This window comes from Prionailurus viverrinus, chromosome D4 (assembly GCF_022837055.1).
Source record: "Prionailurus viverrinus isolate Anna chromosome D4, UM_Priviv_1.0, whole genome shotgun sequence".
Taxonomy (NCBI): Eukaryota; Metazoa; Chordata; class Mammalia; order Carnivora; family Felidae; genus Prionailurus; species Prionailurus viverrinus.
In genome coordinates this window covers 90,218,872-90,234,110 of record NC_062573.1, presented here as the reverse complement: position 1 = coordinate 90,234,110, position 15,239 = coordinate 90,218,872, and the positions used below count along the sequence as shown (strand labels likewise).

General features: G+C 54.5%; 1 protein-coding gene across 4 annotated transcripts in view; it reads left to right on the top strand.

Moving 5' to 3' along the window:
- The window catches only part of MED27 (mediator complex subunit 27), a 199,371-nt gene that overhangs the window by 175,820 nt on the left and 8,312 nt on the right, over positions 1-15,239 (top strand). For all 4 annotated transcript variants that reach the window (XM_047830718.1, XM_047830716.1, XM_047830717.1 and 1 more), the window contains one exon: positions 2,738-2,779. In XM_047830718.1, the coding sequence (XP_047686674.1) occupies positions 2,738-2,779 (42 nt within the window). The remainder of the gene's footprint in view (positions 1-2,737; positions 2,780-15,239) is intronic.

Below are 15,239 nucleotides of genomic sequence, written 5' to 3'. Positions count from 1 at the left end.
CCCTGAGAACCCAGCAGGGACCTGACTTCCCCTAGGCACGACCGGCTGGCCGGCTGTTTTTCTTCCCCACAATGGACAGTGTGGGGAATTCATTTCATAGAGTTCTTCTGAGGTTTCCTTCGGAGTTACCTGGAGGTAACATGTCACTTTTCCCCCCTACAAATTGCTAACCTGCCAAATTAAAATTCTAACGCCTAAAGATTTTTTTTTTTTTTAATCAAGTGGTTTAAGTGGAGGTGGGGGGTGGCCAGGGGACAGTGACTGAACATTGATAACCCCCTTTCTGGAGAGCCGCTGAGCCAGAGTAGAAGGAACAGGGTCAGTTAGGGGCGTCTGTGGAAACCGGGAAGGAGCTGGTAACAGCCGAGGGAACGGGGAGGGGTGGGCCAATTCGAGCGAACGTTCAGGCGGTGTTCTTGCAGCCCTTTTCCTGGCCTTGGATCGGCTAAGCCTGCCCTCTCCAGCAGGAGGCACGCAGGGGGTCAAAGGGCTTCCTTAGAATCCTCTCCGCCTCCTCCTTGGCCTGAAAGTTCTCAAACACGGCGAAGTTTACACGAAACTAATTCTGAACGGGAGGAAGCCGGGGAGAACCGAATGCATGCCAGCTCACAGACTACCTTTTGATTTCCAAGGACCATTTTCAGAAAAGCAGGTGTTGGTGTTTTCCTGAGAACAAAACAAAACCCTGAAGTGGTCCAGCCAAGCAAAACACTCCACTCCCTGTTTTCTTAGAGGAATCGTCCCATCTGATTGCTTCTCTTGTTCCCAGGTGCTCCAAGATCAATAACACAACCTATAGGCCATGCAGTCATATCTCAGGCTTCTACCGTGACCACTGGCCAACCCCAAAGGCGGGTTCCAAGAGGCCCATTGACCAGCTGTTTCAATTTGTTCAGCTCTTGAACTCCTATGTTAGAGTTGGAGGGGGACATACCCAGGGGACATACTGACAGCCCGTCTTTTAATCTGCAGTATCCTTGAGCCAGCACTGTGTTGGGGGTCATTGTATTTTTGCTATACTTCATTTGTTCTAAACTCATGAAACAATGAGAATGCATTGACTGGATTCATCATAACAAAACTGTAAAACAAAAATCCTTCTGATTAGAATAAGCCACCGAAGTGCCCTGTGCACGATCAGGTAGAGCCAGAGGAGGACTGGCCTGGGCTTACTCCAAGCCCCAGCCGGGATCTCCTGCTCCCTCGTCTGTGATCCTTCACAGGTGTGTGCAAGATCAAGGGTCCCTGGCCTGACCGGCCACCACAGTTGTGTCACCGTTTGGGAAGCAAAGCTAAAACAGACAGACAAATGAATGGATTCTCAGGCCCACTTGTACAACTGCTAATTCAGACACTCCTGGGGAGGAACCAAGGAATCTGTACATCAAAAACAAAAAACAAAAACAAAAATAGCCCCGCAGCTTCTGACCAGCCAAGTTTGAGCACCACGGGGGGAGACCATCCATAAGTAAGCCCCTCCACATTACCACAGGCAATCAGATGGCTCCGAACCATTGTCTCATTGTCTCATTCTGGAAAGTAAGGTTGCTAGTGGGACCAGCCGCACTGGCTTATTCCAGGGATTAAGTGAGAGTGCATATGGAGGGCCCAGGGTGGTGCTTGGCATGGAACAGGTCCTCAGCAGCTGGAAGCTGCTAGCTTTCCTCCACTCGGCAAAGACCTACTGATGTCTATGACATGCTAGGTCCCACATCAGGACAACATGAGCAAAAGAACGTTCCAGGCTGGGGGCGCCTGGGTAGCTCATTCGATTGAGCGTCCGACTCTTGATTTCAGCTCAAGTCATGACCTCACAGTTGATTGGATCGAGCCCCACATTGGGCTCTGTGCTGACAGCTCAGAGCCGGCTTGGGATTCTCTCTCTCTCTTTCTCTCTCTCTCTCTCTCTCCCTCTCTCTCTGCTCCTCCCCTGCTCTCCCTCTCTCTCTTAAATAAACTTTAAATTTTTTTTTTTTTTCAACGTTTTATTTTATTTTTGGGACAGAGAGAGACAGAGCATGAACAGGGGAGGGGCAGAGAGAGAGGGAGACACAGAATCGGAAACAGGCTCGAGGCTCTGAGCCATCAGCCCAGAGCCCGACGCGGGGCTCGAACTCACGGACCGCAAGATCGTGACCTGGCTGAAGTCGGACGCTTAACCGACTGCGCCACCCAGGCGCCCCAATAAACTTTAAAAAAAAGTTCCAGACAGTTTTAAGCATAATGAAAATTTCAAATTTTTAAAAAGACAAAGAGAATCAAGATAGCACATGTGGAAATAATATCTTAGACATGGTAACTGGCATATGACTCTCTAATAAGGTGACATTTGAGCTGCAGAGAGCTACGAGGAGCCATGTGAGGATTTCAGGCAAAGGGTACAGCAAGTGTAAAGGTCCTGAGGCAGGATTGACATTGGCATTCAAGAGAACCATGGTAGGAGTCCAGGTTAGAAGAGTGAGCCAGAAGCTCAGCTCATGTGGCCTTGGATGCAGCAGGTGGCTCCAACTGACTTCTCTGTGTCCCTTCTGTTGGCTTCCTTAAATCACTGACAGGCTGAGAAAGAAGAAAGTCAAGCAGGACATTTGAGACGCCTGTGCAATGCCATGGTTCTGTTATTCCGTAATCACGTTTATTATTTCAAGCTGACAGGTATAGCAGGGGTTACAGCGTCATCTCTTGAAGTCCAAAATTCTAAAAGCGATGCTGATGATGCTTTTCTCTCTTTCCCTCCCAGCTTGATATATGGTCCAAATCCAACTATCAAGTTTTCCAGAAGGTAAGCTTTATTTTTTGCTTCTTACTCATGAGGCAGTAAGAGAAATGTGAATGCTTTAAAGTATAAACATTGGTCTTAAGTTAGAGGGTTGTTTTGTGTGTGTGTGTGTTTAACGAAAAAAGCCAGACACAAAAGGTTGCTCACGATACGATTCCACTTATATGACATTCTAGAAAAGAGAAAACCTTAGGGACAGAAATCAGACCAGTGGTTTCCAAGGGCTAGGAGTAAGGGCAAGAGATTGTCCCCAAAGGGGCAAGAGGAGATGTGTTAGGGTGATGGAAATATTCTGGATCTTAATTGTGGTGGTGATTGCACACTATTATGTTTCCAAACTCCTGGAACCGTATACCTACCCTAGAGGAAGACCTGCGTTTTCCTTCCTATACAGGGGACACCCCAGTCCTTCCCTCCTGTGTTTGTCTGCAGTGAGTCGCCTTTACTGGGCACATGAAACACTTCACTTCTGCCTCTTCTGGTCACCAGACGTGTGGGGGTTTGCCCCACAATAACAGGCAAGTCCCGGACCCCAGCTTGGTGTCCTACAGCTTAGCTCAGTCTGACACTGTGTACCCGGAGACACCGCAGTGACAAGTTCGGGTTCTTACCCGTGCTTCTGTGCTACCGGCCGTAGATTAGAGGTTCCCCGGCGCCCATCTGTTAATTCGCCAGAGCAGCTCGCACAACTCAGGGACATGCCTACTTAACTCCTCCCAGTTTATTAAAGGATCCGAGAAAGGATACGGGTGAACAGCCAGATGAAGAGGCACACAGGGCAATGTCTGGGAGGGTCTCAAGCACAGACGCTTCTGTCCCTGTGGAGTGGGGGCACATCACCCTTCTGGGGTTGTGTTGGCCAGTCTGGAAGCGCCCTGAGCCCTGTACTACTGGGATTTTAAGATTTTCTTTTCTTTCTTTCTTTCTTTTTTTTTTTTTTTTAATTTTTTAATGTTTATTTATTTTTGAGACAGAGGGAGACAGAGCATGAGTGGGGGAGGGGCAGAGAGAGAGGGAGACACAGAATCTGAAACAGGCTCCAGGCTCCGAGCTGTCAGCACAGAGCCTGACGCGGGGCTCGAACCCACGAACCGTGAGATCGTGACCTGAGCCGAAGTCGGATGCTTAACCGACTGAGCCACCCAGGCGCCCCAAGATTTTATTTTTAAGTAATCTCTACACCCAGTGTGGGGCTCGAACTCACAACTCTTGAGATCAAGAGTCCACCAACTGAGCCAGCCCAGCGCCCCTGTGCTGCTGGGAGTTCATGGAGGCCCCCTCACGCAGACATACTCGATCATTAACTCTGTTTCCAGCCCCACTCCCTTTCTCTGGAGGATGGGGGATGGGACAGAAAATTCTAAGCCTCTAATTACTCTGATCATGGCTTGGTCTTTCTGGTAACCAGCCCCCATCCAGGTGCCCACCCATGGTCCCCTCATTAGAACGAGAGATACCCCTAGCACTCTGTCGCTTAGGGTTTCAGGAGCTCTATGCCAGGAACCAGGGACGGAGATGAAAAAAATACATGTATTTTTTCCTGTTCTCTCACACCTACAAAGGGTGAGTTTTGCTGTACAGAAATCAGACCTTAAAAAAAAAAAAAAGAAAAAAGAAAAACACAGAGGCTTTTGAGTTCCAAGCTAACCCAGTTTTTAAGCTCCGTTCCTCAGAGCCCTGTGGTCTACGCAGGTGCCTAGCACAGGCTGAGAGAGGCAGGCTGGCCCCGTCTTCACCCTACCCCCACCCCCACCTAACACCCTGGTGACTTCTTTTTCCAATGTCGGGCTTCCCCACGAAATGGTGTTTGGGAAATGTCGGAAGAAAGGCAATGTGACTACAGAAGATCCTCTCCCAGCTTCTGATGGTGGAAGGGGCCCTTCCCCGGAGCAGCTCAGCACCTGGGGCTTACGCGGGCTCCCCGCACCCCCCCACAGCGCCCCAGCCGTTTCCCCTGCGGGGTACCAGCTACTTTCCCCTGCCCTCAGCCATCCCCCGTCTCTGCTTTCATTCGGCAGTGGACATGATGGAGTTGGTTGCAATTTCCTCTGCTGCCTCATCCGGCTCAGCAACAGTTATTTATTGAGCCCCTTTTGCCATGTGCCAGGCACCTAGCGCGAGGTGCTAGGGATACAAGGGAGGGAAAACAAGACAGACGAGGAAGATGATGACTCTGGGTTGTTAATGAGGGCCCGAAATCCAGAACAGGAGGGGCCCCTCTCGTTGGGGCGGTGCCAGGAGGACTTTATGGGGCAAAACCTAACAGGACGGGCACCTCATGAGACGCGCCGGTCGTGCGGAGAGCCACGGGAGACGCTTGGCGGGCCACGGAAGCGGCAGCCCAGAACCCTGGTGTTGAGGAGCACGTTCTAAGAACCATCGAAGGCTGGGCCATCGGAGCGTGCAGTGGAGCAGAGAGGCAGAGCCCAGGCTGGGCAGGTGCCTCTAGGTCCTGCTGCAGAATTTGGATCTTATTCTCGATTCCATTGAAGGGATTGGTGCGGAGGAGGGACACGGTTTTGAAAGCTGAGCCCACATCATTTCCACTTGAGTCATATTGCGTCCAAGGGATGCCAGGTAGCTTAGAAGGGAGATCACGGAGGTTTTTTTTTTTTTTTTGTAACGCAGGTGAAATTCAGTCAACATAAAATTAACACAATTCTGTGATTTGTAGAACCTTTGTGGTGCTGTGGAACCCTCTACTCCCAAAACCTTTTCATCACCCCGAAAGGAGACCCCGTCCCCATTAAGCAGTGAGCTTAAGGCTTTTGTATCAAAGCAGCATAATGGACCAGCCCTCTAATGGTGTTTAATACATCACTTCACGTTGTTCCCTGGACCCTTGTACGTGAAAGGCTAAGGTAGGACAGATGCCTGGGGCTAGGAGAGGGGTCTGAGACGCAACACCACACATTTAGGGAGCCTGTAAAAGCATTACAGTTTCACGATCTTTTTTTTTTTTCTTTTTTAATGTTTTTTTGAGAGAGAGACACTATGAGCAGGGGAGGGGCGGAGAGAGAGGGAGACACAGAATCCGGAACAGGCCCCGGGCTCCGAGCTGTCAGCACAGAACCCTACCCGGGGCTCAAACCCATGAACCGTGAGATCATGACCTGAGCCGAAGTGAGACGCTTAACCGACTGAGCCACCCAGGCGCCCCTAAAGCTTCACGATCTTATCACAGTCAAATAGGACATGCAATCCTGGGTTGGATCGTGAAACAAAAAGAGGATGTTAATGAGAAAATGAGTTGAATCAATAGTAAGTAACCAATGCTGGTTTCTTAGTTGTGCCAAGGGTACCCGGTCGTGAAGGATATTAACAGGGGGAAACTGGGCGAGGGGTACGTGGGAGCTACGTGCACCATCGTTGCAACTTTTCTAGTCCAAAATTGAGTTTATTTTAATTTTTTTTTTCTCAATGTTTTTTTATTTATTTTTGGGACAGAGCGAGACAGAGCATGAACGGGGGAGGGGCAGAGAGAGAGGGAGACACAGAATCGGAAACAGGCTCCAGGCTCCGAGCCATCAGCCCAGAGCCCGACGCGGGGCTCGAACTCACGGACCGCGAGATCGCGACCTGGCTGAAGTCCGACGCTTCACCGACTGCGCCACCCAGGCGCCCCGAAATTGAGTTTATTTTAAAAAGAAGATGATGGTCTTGACTCCTCTAACACTCCTTTACCCAGCTGAGCTAGCTAGAAGGAGAATGGAGAAAAGAGCCGCCGACTCTCGGCCCAGAGGCTGCAGGAAAACGTGTGTGGTCGCGGGCAGGCTGCTGCACGTGAGTCGTAGCGTCCTCATCTAAGCGACCATACCTGCGGCACGTACTTGTTGAGCATGCGTAAGGTCTCAGCCTTGAGTGCCGACTTTATCCAGGCTGACTGCGTTCGTCAGTTTTCCCCCAGCAGCTGTGGAAACGCATTCTAAAGAGAAGGGACAGTCGTCATTATCTTGCACTGTGTGTCGCTTCGATAGTGAGGAGCATTAAAGTGGTTTTGTTTTCTTAACCTGCCTCCTCTTGGTTGTCCCTCTGTGGTATTGTGATGAGCTCCCTTCCCCGGGCTCCGCACAGGCAGGCGGTGGCTTCGGGGAGCCATGAGCATTGCAGACCATAACCTGGCCTTTCGACAATGGTCCAATTTCCATACAAACACCCCGTGTGACAAGGGCTTGCACATGCTTGCCTTTGCATATATATATGTGTGTGTGTGTGTGTGTGTGTGTGTATTTTAATGTTCCGTGTAGTATTAAGTATTTTTGAATGCGAGCGTAAAGTTTATTAGGAAGTTGTAAAATGTGTGAGACACAGATTTGGTGAGGCATAGATGTGGAGAGACAGTGCTATATTTTTATTCTACCTCCCCTAAAAATAACCCGCCAAGCACTCTTTGTATTTGTTTAAAACCACAAACACACACAGAAGCAGTGTTTAAAATTTGATATCAGTCTAGCCAGAGACGTGGAGCAGCACCCCCCACCCCACCCCCCCAGTTCCTCCCTCGAAGTTTATGTAACGCGTCTGAAGCAGAAGCAGACGCATTTGTAGGGACGGGGGTTTTACCTCAAGTGCTGATCGGCGCGTCGTAGGTGGGCAGAGCCCTTTGGGACGCCCCTTGTCATCCGTACCTTCGACTGTTGTTACCTAAGTGGACTTGACCTCGGATACTGACCTGTACTCAATTAACGAGCCGTAATTTGGGGATAGGGGATGGTACCCTCTGATTCCAGGGAGTGAAGAGTCCTTTTCCTGTTCCAGGGGCAGGTAAGGGTTTGCGGGTTAAAGAGTCCTCTGGCTTCCCGACTAAAACATTGTCTGTTTGCTGTCAGTGTAAGGAAGATACTGGAAAATAGTATAAAATTAAGCTCAATCTTTTATCAGGGAAGCTTTTAACTGATCATCATCACATGGAAAGGGTTTGGGGTTTTGTTTAAAAAGTCCTGTGTTTGCGTTAGACACTGGTGGGGAAGATGGGGACACATAGTGTGGCCTCACTCACAAAGGGGCAGGACGGTACCTTGCTTATTTTTCTGTGTGAGTCTCGGGCCGCGTTGGGGGACAGGGGACACACCGCACGATAGAGCAAAGCTGGGGCCACTTTGCTGCGGGTTCTGAGGATCTGGTGCGATTTGTGGGATGCTATTTGGCATTTCAGACTCAGAATGCCAACAGAGAAGAGGTAGGGGGCAACACTTCTAAACTCTCCCTTTTAGTCTCCGCTTTGTCTCAGAATCCTATTTGCTGCTTGTCCACCCACTTAGATTTCGGGTGTCCCCGATCGACGTTACTGGTAGCAGTCCCCAGAAAGCAACTGACAGTGCCGCGGAAAACGTCCCCTCCTGCCTGGCGTCGGCCCTCTGACACCCACGCAGGCGGACCAGGCAGGGGAGGGCTAGTTATCCCCACTGTCCGGAAAGGCCGGACCCGAATCAGGAGCAGAGTGCATTTTCAGACGACAGTGACACGGTCAAGGAGCATCCTTGGTCATCGGTAAGAGGGGCTCTCCCCGGCAGAAAACAGTGCCCGTGGTGACAGGTGCCGCAGCTGTGTGCCGCCGGCCCCGGCCTCCTCGAACGGCGGGAGGCACCCTCTCCCAGCATTGCTGTGCCGCAGAGCGCCAGGACTTCCTTCGCCATGTGGTGGCAGTTACCGCGGATTGTGTCTTTCCCTGCCCGCAAGCAGCCGCGGCGGCCGCAGAGAGAGGCGTGCTGGGAAGGTGGGACCCCTCCCGGGTCTTGCCCTCGATGTGACAAAGCAAGGTGGTGGGAGGGGGGCTGCTTCACAGAGCCGCGCGGAGCTCACACTTGCCTTTTTATTCCCGGAAGATAATGTCAGGAGCTAAGAGAATAGAAGCACACGCCTGTCAAATCCTCCTCAGGCCGCGTGCGCGGGACTCCCTGGGTCAAAGACAGGCACACGAGGTCCTGTCGCAAGTCCCCCCACGTGAATCGAAATGTGGCCTGCCTTTTGTCTGCAGCGGGGACTGTCAGTAGGCCCTTTCCCTCTTCCTCATTAGACCCCTTCCCCCGGCGGAGGGCTGGGGACAGCGTGCTGTGGGGCCACGGCTGCCGACAGGCTCCTGTCATTTCCTGCGGTGCCCCGGAGGCTCTGTGCGCTTCGTCCTAGGGCGAAGAGGCTTTTTATAGCCGGCCCGTCTCCAGCAGAGCAGACTCGGAGAATGGGACTTAGGAATGGGGGGCCGTCTGAAAGGGCAGAAGCACAAAGAGCCAGGAAGGGTTTCAGGCGTGTTCGGATTTTCCTGACATTTAAACTCTGCAGGGGCAGCCACCGTTTTGATCTTTAGCCTCCTCGTTTCAAAACCGTGTGCGTTTTCATCCCGGCACTTAGGAAGAGTGCGAGCAAATCTGCGGCTACTTCCTGCGTTAAGTCCCGGCGGGGAGGCTGAGAGGTGGGGGCGCGTGTGCAGCCGAGACGGGCAGGTGGGGACGGGAGAGATCGTACCACGGGGGCTGGCGCATCCTTCGCGGCGTTTCCACTCCGAGGGAAGCACAGAAGCCGTAGCCCGCGGATGCCCAGCTCGGAGTCCACAGTCATCGTTCCAGAGGCTTCAGAGGACAGCGCGGCCCTCCCCGGGCCGTGCGGTCGCAGAACGAACTGCGGCATTTGGCACTGGGTTCCTGTGCCTCCCGCTGCTGCCTCGTGTGCCCTGGCACTCCCAGAAAGATGAAACGGGGTGCGAGGGCCAGCGGGCCGACCCCAGACCAGGGGCGGTGCCAGAGGAAGGCCTGCGGGGGCCTAGACCGGGCCATCGACTCGCTTCAGGGAAGGAGCGGTGGCAGACAATTCCAGGGTCGTGCCTGAGGCAGCCTTTCCCGAGCCGAGAGCCGGGCCGTGTTGAGCGGGTTGGATAAGCGGAAGGGAGACGGGAGTGGATGTTGTGGCGCGCCAGCCCGAGGGGCCCTGGGCGCTGAGAGTGGCGGGGACGGATCATCACTGTCCGCCTGCTGCCTGAGTACTGCTTCGTGACCACCTTTTCTTGTAAGGGGCACGTGCGAGTATCCACAGAACAGATTTGATCATTCATTTCCCCCTCGCGATAGCCCGACACCGTCCTCCACAAGGCGCCCTCCGCCACCGTCGAGCGTGGTAATGCCCGAGAGCCTTGTTCGGGTACTTGCTCACACACCGTTCCGCGGTCGGGGTGGAGGAGGAGGGCGCGGCCCACCCTGCTGGAGGCGGTTCTCGGCTCTCTGCCGTTAGAGGAGGCAGGGAGTCGGCCTCATCTCTGTAGCCGGCTTCTTCCTGACGGGTGGCCCGAGGCTCCGTGCGCTCCAGGCCAGAATCCGGCAAGTGCTTCCGGGAAGCCTGGCCCCCCTGCATTTCCCAGCCCTGTTCCCACGGGCCACCAGGCTGCCTCGCCCAGTCTCGGGCCCCGGTCAGCATTCCCCGCAGTGACCCTTCCAGAGACTGGCAGTCCGGCACAGTGACTGAGAGCCGTTCTGCCAGGTGACCGCTACTCCCTCTTTGGCCAGACTTGCCTCAGTTTCCCTGTGTGTAAGATGGAGATCAGACGAATACTCGCCTCAGAGAAGTGGTGGGAGGTTGAGTCGACAGGCATGGAGCGCACAGGGCGCCTCCAGTCCGTGGCTCCCCCGACTTCCCTCGGGTGCTCGCCCGCAGTGACCGCTCTCCTCTCCTAGGGGAGCTCTCCTCCCCCGGCCCATCTCCCGCCTCGCTGACCCCTCCTCATGTCTCCTCTTGTCTTCACTGTCACCTCTTCGCAGTCTCTTCACTGTGGACACAGTAGAGAAGACTCAGGCTCTGGGGTCAGCCGGGCTGGATGTGCAACCGGCTCTCCCCCACGTGGACTTGCCAGCTGGGACTCAGCCTCTCCACGCTTCGGGTCCCGGGGCCGTTACAAGGGGAAATAATACGGGTGCCTGGGGGGCTCAGTCGGTGAAGCGTCCGACTTCGGCTCAGGTCGTGATCTAACAGTCCGTGGTTCGAGCCCCGCGTCGGGCTGTGTGCTGACAGCTCGGACGGAGCCCGGAGCTGCTTCAGATTCTGTGTCTCCCTCTCTCTCTGCCCTTCCCCTGCTTGCGCTCTCTCTCTCTCTCTCTCTCTCTCTCTCTCTCTCTCTCAAGAATAAATAAACATTTAAAAATATTTTAAAAAAAGAAAAAAAAAAGAACCTACTTTGTGGGGTCCATATCGTGAGGATTCTGCATGATGATAAAGCTTAAGAAGTCCTTGGCACTGTGGCTGCCCAGAGGAAGTGCTCAGTGAGTGATGGCTGCTGTTACCCTACGGGGGAAGGGACGCGGAACTCAGAATCCATGGCCAAATATATACATACAGCCCGCTTGACGTTACGTGTTCTTAGTGAGGTAATCCAAAGACCAGCTGCCACAACAACCCACATGCTCCACCCAAGCGACAGCCATCTTCAGTTCTGTCCGGGCATATGACCGCCCCACCCGGGCACAGAGTGAGCCGTACCCAAAATTACCACCGCCCAGCAGTGCCTCTTGGGCAGCCGTGACGTGCTGGCATAGAATCATGGTCCCAGGACCTGAAACGTTCCCCCGTGTCCTGAGAGGCCCAGGGGCACCTCTGGTGATCCCCAGAAGGCGCCCGAGAGCAATGTGTTCCGCCCTGACGCCCCATCTCCCCCACCCAGCAGGACCTGGGCAGAAGGCAGCCAGCATCAGGGCGGCGGGGCTCTCTCCCAGCTCTGCAGACTCTGTTCTTTTCCCTGCGGTTGCCTCGGTTTTCATAGGGAAGTAGGTGGTATTGTCTGGGTTTTCTTGGGAGCCCAGATGTCTTTGGATGTGTTTCTCTAACTGCAAGGCTGTTCCTGCAGAAAATAACATCACACCAAGTGGGTACAGAACAGTTCAGGTGTCTTTGGGCTTGGACTCTCCTGGCAGCCAGCAACAGAATCTGGCATTTTACCATCTGGAAAGCATGGAACTGTTTTTTGTTCATCTAAATGAAGAGCTTTAATTCCTTAATCCTGGGAAATGTCAAGGACCTTTTGTGTGCAGCTCCTCTCAGCCCTGCACGAGGCCTGTGGCAGAAGCTTGAGGCTGGTCAGCACCCTGGAGAGTTCCCTCGTGGCCACCCTGGGCTTTCCCCGTTCACCCAGGCCCTCCTCCCGGCAGCGCCCCGTGACCTCTGCCTTTCCCACTCCCACACCTCCACTCTGCTCCCCGAACACCACTGGCCAAAAATAAATCAATAGAATCTCGCCTATGTTGTCTGTCATTCACTCAGGGTCCTACCAGGTGAGTGGCACCAGCACGGAGCCCCCTTTTTGAGCACTCTCCTCTCTGTAGATGCCCCGAGCTAGGCCCACGGAGGCCACACGAGGCCAGCATGACCTCATCCTCACGGAGAACACAGCCTGGGGCCAGGCAGGGCTCCTGCTTACAGGTCAGGCAAGTGCGGGACTGGGGTGTCCACAGATGCTGCTGAGGGTTACGGGCAAAGGGACAGAAGGGCCAGGAAAACAGGTTTGGGAGGAGTCAGAGTGGCCAGCAGTGACGGAGTATGTCGTGAGGCCGAGGGACGCATGGGTGGGAGGACCTCCAGGTCATCCAGGCCCTCAGGCGCCACACCACGGTGTTTCCAAGTCCCCCGTGGTGTGTGTGTGTGTGTGTGTGTGTGTGTATGTGTGTGTGTGTGTGTGTGGGGTTTGTTGTCGTTTGCCTCCGGAGGCCGTCAGCAACCAGCACTCCGGTCCAGGGGGTTGAGGGGCTTCCCTTCAGTGTGTCCGTGGCATCTTGGCTGCAACTTGAAAGAGATCGGGGCAAAACCCCCAAACCAAACAAAACTCCTTTATGGAAGCGCTGGTAGGTGCGACGGGCTGTGGTCAATACTTGATAGACAAGGTCTCACCCTTCTCAGACCGAGCTGCGTCTCAAAACTGTGGCCACTTTTCAAGCAAGAGGGAGCAGCCGCGTCCGTGTTGACCTGTCTAGTTCCCACGCGGGCAACCCTGCCTGTGCTCTCCCACCCCCCTCCCCCCACCCCCCGGCGGCACTGCCAGACTCCGGGGACAGCGAGAAGCCCTTCAAAGCCCATGCAGATGGCCCCTTCATCGGCATAGAGGGAAGTATCGATCTTGTCTAAGTAATCCCCGGTCCCCCTGGACTGCGATGCTCTCTCCTCGGGCCTCTGGGCCTGACGATCCCGCGGCATACAGATCCAGGGTGCGGATTAGAGACTCGGGGCACATCATAAAATGAAACCGCCAGCTTCCGCTCTACTGGACTTTTATCCCAGCTTTAGAGGCTTGTCCCTGCTCCGGCCCCGTCGCCCCCACCCCCAGCACTTTCAAGACTGACTTCATAGCATTCCCATTTGGAAATAACGATGGCTTCTCTTTTCATGGAATGAGTACTTCAGGGGCCGTTTTAAATATTCTTCGTAAAGCCCGTGCCCCTCCTCGGAGCAGCGTGGCCGGCAGGGATCGCTGTCTCCTTGAACGTTTAACACACGGCATTCCTGTCTTTGACTCCTTGGACCCACAAAGAATGTTCTCATTCTGAGAGGTTGCTGGGGCCCCTCTCCTTAAGGGTGGGTCTGTCCTTGGCAGAGCCCTGAGTGGAGACCCTGACGCCCTGGGCTGCTCTCTTTGCGCAGCATTAAAGTACATCCAGTGAATAGAAGTGTGTTTTTTTTCCTTTGGGTTGCAGCGTGTTACAACCAAGTAGCAAATACCTCGTCTGTGCTGCACAGCTCTTGGAGGCCATCACCGTGCGAGGAGGCTGCCGGCACCGAGAGCAGTCTGTACGGACGGTCTCCCTGGATCCAAGCTGGGCTCCCCAGGCTCTTCGTGACCGGCCCAGAAGTCGAGGACCACGCGGGGAGGCGGAGGGCGCGTTCCTGGAGGGGGGTGGGGGCAGACCAGCTTGTCCTTTTTAAAAGAACAAAGGGCTTCAGTGTCACTGCCGGTTGGCCTGAGGGTGGAGCTCAGCACAGGGGTACCCTCGGGGCGTGCAGCCAGGCCCTGCAGCTGCGTCCACTGAAAAGCTCGACCTCCGGTGCCGTGCCGGGGATCCCAGCCTCGTGTTCCTTTCCCAGGGCCAGCGGGGAGAGCGATGCGGCCAAGGTCACCCGGATAATTAGTGGTGAATCCGGGACTGAACTCCGGTCTCCTGGCAGTTCCACATCACCTTTCCCGGCACGCCGCCTCTGGTCATGTTACTGTTGGCCAGAGACCGCGTGGTCCCTTCAGCGTTTGGGAAAGCAGGTATTGGCTGGAGGGAAGCCAGAATCTGGGGCTCTACCTTGCCTCTCTCTTAAATAAGCAACTTCTGGACACTTGGGTGCTAAGCTTGCCCTGTGAACCTTGCGGGACACGCTCAGCTCTCCTGGCTTGGCTGTGGCGGCCTCAGGCTGTGGGCTCTGTGCTGACAGATGCCTCGCTCGGTGCTCTCTGTCGGTCGCATTAGCAAGAGCGGCACTAACTGCCAGAGCCCGGGTGCGGGCTCAGCTCCCACCGGCTGGTGGGACGCAAGCGGTCCGTTCACCTGTGGTCCCTAATGCTGCTGACAGTCACTTTGGGGAGCTTTTTAACCACACACATCCTGGCCCCCAGCCTGGACTACCTTCTAGAAGCTGAGGGATGGTGCCTGGCGCCCCGTCACCTCTGCCGCCCTGCGGCCTCCCCACTCCGGCCCGGAAGCCTCGGCAGGGTGATGCCTACGACCTTGGCAAGCTCAAGAAGCCCCGAGGGCGATTCCTGGGCCACCAAGCAAGTCCCTGACTTACGCTGGCTCCGCTTACGATTTTTTGACCTTACGACGGTGCAGAAGCGACACACATTCAGCAGAAAGGACACTTCAGATTTTGAATTGGATTTTCCCTCCCGCTAGCGGTGAGCGGTCTGATGCTGTCTCGTGACGCTGGCCAACATCTACAGCTCCAGTCAGCCCTGCCGTCACGAGGACGACCCCCCCCCCCCCCCCCCCCACTGAGGACTACTCCGCTGGTCACTTTCGGTCCCGTCTTCAGTACGTTACACGCGATATCAAGCACTTTATTACAGAACGGGCTTCGTGTCGGACGGCTCTGCCCAGCTGTAGGCTTGCACACATGCCCGGAGCACATGTAAAGTAGGCCAGGCTAAGCTGTGACGTTCGGTAGGTTGAGTGTTTTAAATGCATTTTCAACTTAGGGTGGTTTTATCGGGATGTAAGCCCGTCGTAAGTCGGGGAAGATCTGTACGACAGACTCTCACTTTAGGGAACTGCTGAGGAGTGATAGTATGTTGAGAGTTTTTGTCCCCTTCCTGTGTCCCGCTGACCCTTACGCTTGTCACCGCTCTGTCCTTGGTTCTTCCTCTGCAGATCAGAGACCAGAGCCTTTCTGGTCACCGTGAAACCCGGGCTCTGCAGGGCGACGTTAAGCAGAAAGTAGCCTTGCGGGACCCCCCCCCCCCATTCTCTTTGCCCCACAGCTGGCCAGAGGCCGCCAGAGGGAAAGAGGATTTGGG